General features: G+C 42.5%; 3 protein-coding genes across 3 annotated transcripts; 2 read left to right on the top strand and 1 right to left on the bottom strand.

The window, feature by feature from the left end:
* Nucleotides 1-230: 230 nt before the first annotated feature.
* On the bottom strand, nt 231-799 carry LOC126565535 (cardioactive peptide). The gene is made up of 2 exons (XM_050222721.1): nt 699-799; nt 231-623 (listed from the first exon to the last, which is right to left on the bottom strand). Exons 1-2 carry the CDS (start codon nt 786-788, stop codon nt 231-233), a joined length of 483 nt encoding a protein of 160 aa, XP_050078678.1. The 5' UTR covers nt 789-799.
* Nucleotides 800-5,174: 4,375 nt separating this feature from the next.
* Nucleotides 5,175-6,519, top strand: LOC126564895 (ficolin-2-like). Its single transcript, XM_050222020.1, has 4 exons — nt 5,175-5,305; nt 5,364-5,749; nt 5,820-6,052; nt 6,127-6,519. Exons 1-4 carry the CDS (start codon nt 5,175-5,177, stop codon nt 6,517-6,519), a joined length of 1,143 nt encoding a protein of 380 aa, XP_050077977.1.
* Nucleotides 6,520-7,863: 1,344 nt separating this feature from the next.
* On the top strand, nt 7,864-9,202 carry LOC126564903 (ficolin-1-like). Its single transcript, XM_050222028.1, has 4 exons — nt 7,864-7,994; nt 8,053-8,438; nt 8,509-8,741; nt 8,816-9,202. The coding sequence occupies exons 1-4, from the start codon at nt 7,864-7,866 to the stop codon at nt 9,200-9,202; spliced, it is 1,137 nt and encodes a 378-aa protein (XP_050077985.1).
* Nucleotides 9,203-11,007: the final 1,805 nt, after the last annotated feature.

Here is an 11,007-nt window from a genome sequence, read left to right as displayed (position 1 = left end):
CGCATGCGACCTTGCTTATGTGTTGTGAGAAAAGAGAAGTAACAGTGTTCAACCGTGGAGCTTATGTCCGTTTCCCTAGCCAGTACAGTTTTTAAAAGAGATTCACAATTCGCCCATCAGTGCACGGTTTGCCGAGTGGACTATTTATACATCAAGAAGTAGAAATATTGGTTGCTTGGTAAGCGATCGTTTGGTAACGGTAACCGGAAACGGTGCGATACAGCTACAGCTTACTGCGTGCTGAACGTCAGCGGGAAATCGGTACGCTGCTCCTTGACGCCCGATTTCTGCAGGTAAATTTCCCGATTCGCTTCCTGGATCGCTTCCCACAGCTTTGCCTCGGACATGATCTGCCGCAGCAGATCTTCGACGGCCGGTTCCGTGTTGAGATCGAGCAGACTGCTGATGGATTCTTCGTTCGGGTCAAAGTCGCTGCTTATTCTGTCCCTTCGGTTCGCTTCCACGTTCTGCATGTGGCGCTGCAGCATGGCGGCGGCGGCCGCAGCTGCCGCAGCGCTCGGTGGACTAGACGCGGACGATCGCTTTTTGCCACACCCGGTAAAGGCATTGCAGAACGGTCTCTTCTGTGGTTCGGTGTTGTACTGTTTATAGGCTCGAGGTTGCTAAAACAAAATAGTCCATGTTGTATCGATTAGAGCTAGTGTAACAATTTTACGGAAGATTTGATAAACACTTACTCGATCCACTACTCCACACTCCAACATTTGAAGTACGCAGAACAACGATACCAGTGCCAGCACCAGCTTGGCCGAACTTCGGTGTGCCATCGGAACACGCTTTCGGGACACGGTTTCGTCTGTAAGTAAAACGAACCAAACAAATCATTTCCAGACACACCAACACCATTACGTCAGCTTTAATTAGGTGCAATCCGGCGCATCCCTCACATCACTCAGTAACCTTGACCGAATGTTGAATGGCTTCGGGCAGCACTTCGAGTGGGCCGGTTTGATAAGAGACAAGCGTCTTTTAAAGGCTATTCCATTTTCTTATCCACCTTCCACTAGCCCTTGTCAACGCTTCCCAGTTTTGCAAACGTACGGCTTCCATGCATGTTTTCCAAAACATGACCGAGAGTCATCTGTCTTAGCCACACATGCTGCTCCGGAAGGGAGGTATACGGTGAAGCCAAACTGGAACGGGAGGCAGCTTCCATGCTGTTATGGGTAAAGTGCGAAAAACTGGGCACTCGCTTCCCGCAGCGTGTTTTCAATTGCATTAACGTGTTTGGAAAATGTGCCTCCGGACAGGGCTGTCGAAGGGGGTGAGGATCAATGGGGGTGGTATGTTGGGAGTAAAAGGTTGTTCATTGATATGGGTTAATGATTGGTTTTGGTTTTGATAATACCATAATCCTCTTTGAAGCGAGAAGTGTTAGTTTAAATTGAAACAATTTAAGGCACACAGCGAATAATCTAAGTCTTATACAGTCAGGATATAACACTTCCAAGAAGACAAAATTTCAAAAAATATTTTAGAGTATTTCCTGAAACCTGTAGAAGGATTCGCATACCTTTTGTGCTTTAGAAACATTAGTTTAGAATAATTTTTACTGTTTATAACTTTATTTTACAAAAAGCATTACTTCTGAATAAAAAAATCTACCATCATCGATCACTTCCAGCATACAGTGATCGATAAAAGAAAAAGACTTGTTATAACGTAAAAATAATACTTAAAATGAGTATTTCACACTGTATCGTTGAAACTCGAATCAATTCATTTTTGGGAAGCTAAAAAACCTTAGAAGATCTCCGAATATCTGCAACTAGCTTCCTAAGTCACTGTTTTGTCAGGTGTTCTACTCAATGAAGGAGCTGTAGCAATGGCAAATACGCAACGGCTGATCGAGCGTCAGATTTCGCTGCTCGCAAAGCTTTTTGAGAGGACGCCAAACGGCCAAGATTTGGGCTAATGAAACAGATACTTTCGTACAACTTATGTTCAATATTTGTCTTCAAATTGCATCTATTTTAACCAAAGGATGCCAACATGAAATGAAGTTTACATAAAATAGACCAATTTTCTTAAGGCCTCTAAGCGAATCCATCAGACAATTTTCACACAATTTGTACAGGAACAATCTTTGAGGATTAAAGAAAAAAAGCACCCTGTCATTTCTCACAATTTTCACCATTTCTCCGAACACGACGAGTTCCTCTTTGAACCGGCGGTTTAATATCTCGCAGCAAAACAATCACCCTATTCTAGTCCCCGCCAGACATTGTCTCCGGCAGACGTTTCTTACTTTCATTTTAATCCCTTCCTTCCCTTTGCGTTCCTGCGCGTATCCACCACACTCGTACCCATGTATATATCCCATATATCTGTGGAAAGCACGTTTTCCTTACGCGCTTTACTTACACCAAATCTCACTCACGCGCTTGGGCTCGCGGTTTTGGGTTGCAATTTCACGGCAACGCTGCCTGATTGTTTGTTCAGCAAACGATAACGACACGCCGAGCACTAAACACAACCACAGGAAGCAAACGGGACCGATCACTGTCGCGGAAATGCACTAGCGTACAAGTGGGTGCGTGTGTGTGTGTCCGGGAAATTCACTCCGTCTCGAAACACTATCGCGGAAATCGGCTATCGGCAGACACGCTTTAAGGATGCTGAGCTAGCGTGTGTAGTAAGCGGCTTGCGTGCTTGAGACTGAGCTAATCTTCACTGACTGAGAATCCTTTGCCAAGGGCCTTGTGCTTTTATATAGATTGCAAACCGCACATCCGAGCGCCACCGAGCACGCCCGAAAGGACCGCCCATGGTGTCTTTTTCTTGTAAATACTCTCCGCATCCGGGGGAGACTCCCACCAACCACCTCCTGCCAGTTGGCAAGTTGTTGTGTGTCGTTATATAAATGCACATGATTTTTGCATAAAATCCTCGTTTAGCGGGTCCTTATGCCGGTGCTGCGGTGGGCGGAAAACAGGGCTCGGAAAGTGTGTCGCGGCAAGATGATTCTCGAACGGTGTACTGAAACGTGCACTAGACGGTCGCTTCGTGCTCCGATAGCGATAAAGATACGGCCAGGGTTCGGGTTTTGGGCCGAAAGGCATTTGGTAGCCGTGACCGTTGGCATCCGATCGGCGTGACAGCGCTACCCGCGGTGGAAGCGGTTGTATTACAACGATCGTTTTGCGTTGGCATTTACCAGCAGCCATTTTGACGCCCTGACCGGACACGGACCTATTGACAGGCGATAATGAACAAACCGCAAGAATCGTTTTTAAAAAGTGAGCCTTTTCCTACTTCCCTCGGAACCACTGCCGGCAAACAGCGACCCGCGGGCGAACGGCGGGCAAAAAGAGTGTAGCACCAAATTTCTATCGAAGTGACATTTCTTGTACCAAAACAGCAAGCAGCAGAAAGGCAAACGCACTCGCACCGGCACCGGATTGATGAAGGAATCCATCAATACCATCCGTGTGGAGTGCTGAGCCGGCCCGACATGCTTTTGACGCGTGATATTTAGGAAAAAAGGGGAGTAATGCGCCCCGGCGGGTGGTATTCACCTACTGAACTTTTATGCGGTTTAGTCTTCAACCGACTCATCCCTCGCCATTCTGCCATTCGAAATCCTTCCCAGTGCAAGCTCCTGGCGTTATGCAATTGCATCTACGGGAGAGCACGCACACACACAAACACGCACATGTTGGAGTGCATCACAATTACAGATGCAGAAAGGGTATTTAATTATTGGATTGATTCGTTTGCCTTCGCGAGCCAAACTGAAACTAGCCCATCCCCCTAGCCAAGGATGGGCATGCACATGCGAGGCACTCAATGCGTTTTTGGCCTTGTGGTTGGCAACGTGTGAGCGTAATCGATTGGCTGGCAGCGGGTGATATAATTCCGGATCGTGCTTTTATTTTGTGTTTGATTTCCTTGCGAGTGTTTGCTGTAGTTGATTGCCGAAGGAGCATGTTTTGACTACTGGCTAATTGATCCTGATAAGCCGACCCCGTGGTAGTGAAAATCACATACCGATCCCTCATTGGAGTTGTTTGTTTTTGCTCTTGGCGCTGATGAACATTTACACTCTTTGTGGTTTGATAATTCATGTTTCTCAACCAGGACTCTTGGTCTGTCTGCAATGCCGTAACATAAGGATAACATACTTCAAATGTTCTATTTGGCACCCGCGTTTAAAGTCATTCTTTTTCATCTTCTTCTTCTTCTTCTTCTTGGCTAAAAGACCAACGGTAACGGCTGACGTGTGAAGATCGGTAAAATAAATAAAGTAAGTTAGTTAATAATTAACTTTAAATGGTAAAAAAAGAATTAATTTTCGTCTAAAGCACTTCGGCCCTCCGTGTTCTGTTTATTTAAAATTTGTAAAATCATACTTTATTATTTATTTGCTTTATTTATTTTTTTAAATGTGTGATTTTGATTACGACTCATTCGTTCCATGTAAAAGAATACTCTCAACAGTATTAAAAGAAAGCAATTCAAAAATAGTCTTCTTTCGCTGAATTATGTGGCGCCACCTATTGGGAAGTAGCAATACTACACAAAAAGGCTGTACTGTTGTATCTAAAATCTTTCTTTTTGTGTTGCTTATTATGCAAAACCAATTGATTTGCTAATCCACATACCGTGAATCAATACACCAATGGCTAAATATGTCATTAATAATTTAAATACTTAAAAAAATCCATCGAACCATTTAATAAAACCTGTTGGCATCCAAACACTTTAACTTCAGAAAGCTTGAGCGCTTTTTGTAACAGAAAATTACAAATTTCCTTTGCTGTACTAAATAAAAACAATAGAATAGCACAACCAAAAAAATGGGTCTTGATAACAGAGCTTTAACCAGGCAGTATTAAACTCCAGCTGATTAAACCAACCGCTCTCACCTAGTGATGCGCGTTCCTTTAAAAACAATCACATTCATTCATGCGAATTTGGTCAGAGACGGGGAAACGGTGCGCGTGACTGACCTAAAGTAGCTAACATAACCCTTGTTAACCCCGCGGATTCAAGGTCAATGCATTTTATTTCTTTTTGCAATATTATTCTTCATCGAAAAATCACAAATCTGGTTCTTCGACTTAAACGGCTGTTGTACGCTGCTTACGATCAGTTCATTACAAGTCGTGTAGCAATCCGGTTCTGTGTAGAAGTCTTCCTGTAAGCACAATATGGCGCTGAAGGTGGCATTTTGTGTTTTGTGTGTATTTCTAGCGCCTGTACTGTGTGACGAAAGCTGTTCAAAACTTAGTGAAAGCTTCCTATCTAAACTCGCCATGGAGATTGCTGTTTTGGAAAAAGGGTTCGAAGAAACCTGGTTTATAAAGTGATCGCTTAGTGAACGCATGTATTTGCTTTAGGTTTGTGGAACTTTCTGCCTTCACAAAGGACGTTGTATGGAACACGATGCAAACTGAGATGCGACTTCGTCAGATGAAGATGGAGATGGAATCATTTCGACAGTCATCATTGTCTGTTACTGGAACAGAAAAAGTATCAGAACCAGTTACGAGCTCTACTGCAGCCACAGCAACATCCTCATCCTCAGCGTCCGCAGTGGCACAAGCATCAGCTGCAGTAGTTTCGTCCAATGAGCTCTCTTCAAATACTCCCTTAGCTTCAAGCACATGCAATCTGCAGCAGTTGCTCAAGGATCAGTTTAAGGGGAACGTGTTGATCGAAATTAAAGCCGCTCCAGCTACGGAAAACACTACGCCAACGGTTCAGGAACAAACTGCGAAAACAGGTTAAAATACTTCCTAGAACCGCTTACTTCACTTAAATGAGAATGATCCCTTTTTATTTTAATTTCATAGGTGAACTATCCTCATGCGCTAATGCAACTAAGACCGGTATTTATCGGCTAAAGCTATCAGCGAATGTATCGATGGATGTGCTGTGCGATACAGAGTTTGATAAGGGTGGATGGGTTGTGATACAACATCGGTTCAACGGATCGGAAGAGTTCTACCGTAACTGGACCGACTATGAGAACGGATTTGGATCGCTAAATGAAGAGTTCTGGCTGGGAAATGAGAAGATTTTCCTGGTGTGTTTAAGAAAGAGCGGTGGGTACCATTTTTAACTGCCATTGCTCATTTGTTGTTCGTTTTTCCATTGCAGCTTACCGCTGAAAAGCCTCGTGAAATAGCTTTCGTGATGGACGATTTCGAAGGCAACAGAGGAATTGCACGTTATGCCTCGTTTAAGCTAGGTGATAAAACCGAGAAGTACACGCTTAAAAGCCTAGGAACATTTAGTGGATCAGCGGGTGACTCGTTGTCGCGTAATGTAGGATCGAAGTTTAGTACGCACGATATGGATAACGATCGATCGTCAAGTCATTGTGCGCAGCTGTACGTTGGTGGATGGTGGTACGACGATTGCCATTTGTCGAACCTTAACGGAAAGTACATGAAGGGCACTTCAACTGTTTATGCAAAATCTATGTGCTGGAGCTCGTTCAAAGGATTTTACTACTCACTAAAAACATCACGCATTATGGTACGTTTTTAAGATGGGCTTTTATCGAAAATTGATCATATGGCTAACTTGAATCTGATTGCTAGCATTCTTTTATGACTTTGTACTATGTTAAACACACGAAATACATTCTAGAAAAGCAAAATGACTCAAACTATACTATTACTTGGGACATTTATTACCAACAACATAAGTTAGCATTAAGGTATAAAAGCACATTCGATGTTTATGGTCAGCGACGAGATTTTTCACTGCTTGAGAGTTACCAGCTTCGGCTTCGGTAAGAACAGATATCGAATCGCGTCTAAGCCGCTTCCTTGTACACAGGACATGACTATCCATCTATGGGTAAAATAAAGCCTAGGTAAGTCAGTAATAACTAGTAAATAGGCGTTATTGAGGCTGTAGTGCCAAAAAACGAGAAAAAGAGCCTAAGAAATTCATGTGCTATTAGCTTTGCTGTTGCTCTGAGTTATGATAATTATGTGAAGTCAAAATTTCCTAGTGGTATTATATCCTGTTTCCTCCTAAATAGCTTTTTTAAATAGCTATTTTAGCGAAAATCCTATCATTTGTGCCGAGCCCCACATATGGGCTTAGTTTGCTAATAATATGATCCATCCCTGGTCACGACCATGCTGCTACGTGGAAACATTGAATCTAGTAAATCAGCTTAAGACCAGTAAGATTTTTAATGATGTCAAAACCAGTTAATTGTTGTACAAATAACCTACAACGATGTTATGAGATATTTAAATATCTATCAAATATTTTCATTTCTATCTAGATATGTCTCCCAGCTAAGATGAAAGGTGTATTTTACTTAAAAGTTAATTGTAAGCAATGTGGTCTGGCCGTTCTACAGGAATAAAAAATCTATTTAAATAAATATAGTACCGGCAAAATTAATTATAAATAAACAAATATCTAAAAAATGCATTAATACACCAAACAGCTACACTTTTGGAATACAAACCAGTTTTTAATTGCCATTATTTTCGAAAACATAAAACAAAGAGATTAGAAAACTACATAAAACATTGTCTGCTGATAATAGAGCTGTGACAGGATGGTATTAAACTGATGCTGATTAAGCTCACTAAGTGTTGAGCGCTCCTGAAAAAAACAACAATCTCATTCATTCATGCGAATTTGTTAAGACATGTCGGCATGTGATGGGCCTAAAGTTTCCTCTAGCCACCATGTTAACCCTTATTAACCTCCAAGATTCAAGGTCAATGAATCTTTGTTCTTTTAGTTTTCTTCATTCAAATCTGGTTCTTTGACTTAAACGGTTGTTGTACGCTGCTTACGATCAGTTCATCACAAGTCGTGTAGCAATCCGGTTCTGTGTAGAAGTCTTCCTGTAAGCACAATATGGCGCTGAAGGTGGCATTTTGTGTTTTGTGTGTATTTCTAGCGTCTGTACTGTGTGACGAAAGCTGTTCAAAACTTAGCGAAAGCTTCCTATCTAAACTCGGAATGGAGATTGCTGTTTTGGAAAAAGGGTTCGAAGAAACCTGGTTTATAAAGTGATCGCTTAGTGAACGCATGTATTTGCTTTAGGTTTGTGGAACTTTCTGCCTTCACAAAGGACGTTGTATGGAACACGATGCAAACTGAGATGCGACTCCGTCAGATGAAGATGGAGATGGAAACTTTTCGACAGTCATCATTGTCTGCTACTGGAACAGAAAAAGTATCAGAACCAGTTACGAGCTCTACTGCAGCCACAGCAACATCCTCAACCTCAGCGTCCGCAGTGGCACAAGCATCAGCTGCAGCAGTTTCGTCCAATGAGGTCTCTTCAAATACTCCCTTAGCTTCTAGCACATGCAATCTGCAGCAGTTGCTCAAGGATCAGTTTAAGGGGAACGTGTTGATCGAAATTAAAGCCGCTCCAGCTACGGAAAACACTACGCCAACGGTTCAAGAACAAACTGCGAAAACAGGTTAAAATACTTCCTAGAACCGCTTGCTTCACTTAAATGAGAATGATCCCTTTTTATTCTAATTTCATAGGTGAACTATCCTCATGCGCTAATGCAACTAAGACCGGTATTTATCGGCTAAAGCTATCAGCGAATGTATCGATGGATGTGCTGTGCGATACAGAGTTTGATAAGGGTGGATGGGTTGTGATACAACATCGGTTCAACGGATCGGAAGAGTTCTACCGTAACTGGACCGACTATGAGAACGGATTTGGATCGCTAAATGAAGAGTTCTGGTTGGGAAATGAGAAGATTTTCCTGGTGTGTTTAAGAAAGAGCTGTGGATACCAGTTTTGACTGCTATTGTTCATTTGTTATTCGTTTTTCCATTGTAGCTTACCGCTGAAAAGCCTCGTGAAATAGCTTTCGTGATGGAGGATCCCGAAGGCAACAAAAAATTCGCCCAATATGCCTCGTTTAAGCTAGGTGATAAAACCGAGAAATATATGCTGAAAAGCCTAGGAACATTCAGTGGATCAGCGGGTGACTCGTTGTCGCGTAATGTAGGATCGAAGTTTAGTACGCACGATATGGACAACGATCGGTTTTCAGGTCATTGTGCGCAGCTGAACCTTGGTGCATGGTGGTATGATAGTTGCCATCAGTCGAACCTTAACGGAAAGTACATGAAGGGGAATTTTTCTGCAAAATCTATGTGCTGGAACTCGTTCCAAGGATCTTCTTTATCATTAAAGACATCACGCATTATGGTTCGTTTCTGAGTTCAATTGATATTGACTCGTCAACATTGAGCGAACAATAATTGAATAACAGCATAGAGCAGTTATTAATCGTGTTGGTTGTGGTATAGATGGTACTGTTGTGTGAGACCAGGGGTACGGAGTCTGTCTCGAGTTGAGCGTAATAAAGAGCAGTCGTGCGCTACTGTACGGGATGGTGTTTTGCATTGGAAATCACATTTATGACTAAGTGGTATCCGTTTACTAGCAACAAAAACAGATTAACACTCTGCTTTGTCATATTAACCACAATATGCTTTATGCTCGCACCAGTATTCTGAACCATTTAAAAGCGTGCTTGGAGTAAATTTTATTATTAGAAAACGAGTTCTACTAAACTACGAGGTATCACTTAAAATAACGAGCATAAATTCGAATTTTCATTGACAGCTGTCACTGCTCAAACTGTTGTTGGGTCGATAGCACGTGTAGCCGCGGGCTAAATTATGCTGACACACGCAATACAGGTCGTAACAAAAAAAACTACGCATGTGAGAATTCCGTCCGTTTGTTGTGTTGCCAGTGTTTGGCCAAAATAATGGTCTGTTCCGTACGTTTGCTTCAGAAACTTGGTCCATATATTTTTGTGTTTTGAGCAACTGGCTAATAAAGATTTTTTACATATAAAAAACAAAATTATAATCAATGCTCGTTTGTGCCGTTGTATTTTGGGCGGCTCTGTAAGTTTTGACATTTCTGATAATCGTTTTTGTGTGGAAAAGCTGTGAAAATCATGCTTTTACCGCATTATCAAAGTGTACACATTAATTACGTTTAAGAAGCATTTTGCTTAAACAAAATCTCTGTGCTTTTCGATAGTAATTCGAATGCCATCGATCATAGTTGTGTGCAGAAATAAGGAGAAAAAAAGGCAGCATATGCCCGTGTGGTGGTAAACGTCAGTGCCGTAAGTCATTCGTAAACACGGGCAAGCTTTTTATTGTTTTCCTGTTCGTTGTTGCGTGCGGTTGTGTTCGCGTGTTCCGTGAAGCGAAAAACTTGAACGTTCCTGCTTTCCCGTGTTTTACCGTCCGTGCCCCGCCAGCTCAAGTGTAAAATGTTATTCTAAATGGTAAATGTTCCTGTGCTCACACATTTAGTGGTGGAATTTGGTTGCGTATTTCAGGGTACATGCGTGGTAGTTGTGAGCCGTAAAGGCAATCGGAGGAGGTTTCCCGTGTCTTATTTTGGTTGTGCGTTTGATGACCGGTTTGTTTCGGAAACGATACCGAAGGCTTTCCACATTGGTTTTAGTGGAAAAAAGGGTCCGATACAAGTGCATAAAGTTGGCCAAGTAATGTGCAGTTTGGGCCTTTTGTTTGTGTGTCGTGTATTGTCATCCCGCGTGACCGCGCATGTTCCAGAAGGTGTGACGGGGGCCGGGGAGCTTTCCATGTTGAATGTTGGTGTTCTTGTGCGCCCCAGTCAGGGTGCATATGTTGTGTGTTTACTGTGAAGATGATGCGATATACGGTCAGTGATCGGTAGTGGCATAAGCTGGTGCGGTAATGGCAAGCGAGAAGAGTTGGCTAGGGTTAGTTATTCTAGGCGATCTATTTTCGGGTGGACAGACGAAAATATAGTAATAATTAAATTATATCGCGCTTGCTTTTAAGTACGATCCTGCATCTTCTGTGTATGTGGTTGATTTGCGAACGTCTCTCGATTGGTATGCGTGTGTTTGTGTGGCTTGTTCGCTGTGTCATTTCGCAAAGCCAACTTAGTGTACGATCCTGGACAACACAACCAACAAGTGCGGTCGAATTCGTCATCGTCAACAACAACAC

The sequence above is a fragment of the Anopheles maculipalpis genome, chromosome 3RL, assembly GCF_943734695.1.
Source record: "Anopheles maculipalpis chromosome 3RL, idAnoMacuDA_375_x, whole genome shotgun sequence".
Classification (NCBI taxonomy): Eukaryota; Metazoa; Arthropoda; class Insecta; order Diptera; family Culicidae; genus Anopheles; species Anopheles maculipalpis.
Note: the sequence above shows the minus strand (reverse complement) of the source record. Positions and strands in the feature narration are given on the sequence as shown.

What these genes read in the sequence shown, in the direction of transcription:
- LOC126564903 (XM_050222028.1), top strand. Translation starts at nt 7,864, where the DNA reads ATGGCGCTGAAGGTGGCATTTTGTGTTTTGTGTGTATTTCTAGCGTCT. An exon ending in AGAACAAACTGCGAAAACAG is followed by an intron (nt 8,439 to 8,508) that starts GTTAAAATACTT and finishes CTAATTTCATAG; the next exon opens with GTGAACTATCCTCATGCGCT. An exon ending in GAAATGAGAAGATTTTCCTG is followed by an intron (nt 8,742 to 8,815) that starts GTGTGTTTAAGA and finishes TTTCCATTGTAG; the next exon opens with CTTACCGCTGAAAAGCCTCG.
- LOC126564895 (XM_050222020.1), top strand. Translation starts at nt 5,175, where the DNA reads ATGGCGCTGAAGGTGGCATTTTGTGTTTTGTGTGTATTTCTAGCGCCT. An exon ending in ATTGCTGTTTTGGAAAAAGG is followed by an intron (nt 5,306 to 5,363) that starts GTTCGAAGAAAC and finishes TATTTGCTTTAG; the next exon opens with GTTTGTGGAACTTTCTGCCT. An exon ending in GAAATGAGAAGATTTTCCTG is followed by an intron (nt 6,053 to 6,126) that starts GTGTGTTTAAGA and finishes TTTCCATTGCAG; the next exon opens with CTTACCGCTGAAAAGCCTCG.
- LOC126565535 (XM_050222721.1), bottom strand. Translation starts at nt 788, where the DNA reads ATGGCACACCGAAGTTCGGCCAAGCTGGTGCTGGCACTGGTATCGTTG. An exon ending in AGTGTGGAGTAGTGGATCGA is followed by an intron (nt 624 to 698) that starts GTAAGTGTTTAT and finishes ATTTTGTTTTAG; the next exon opens with CAACCTCGAGCCTATAAACA.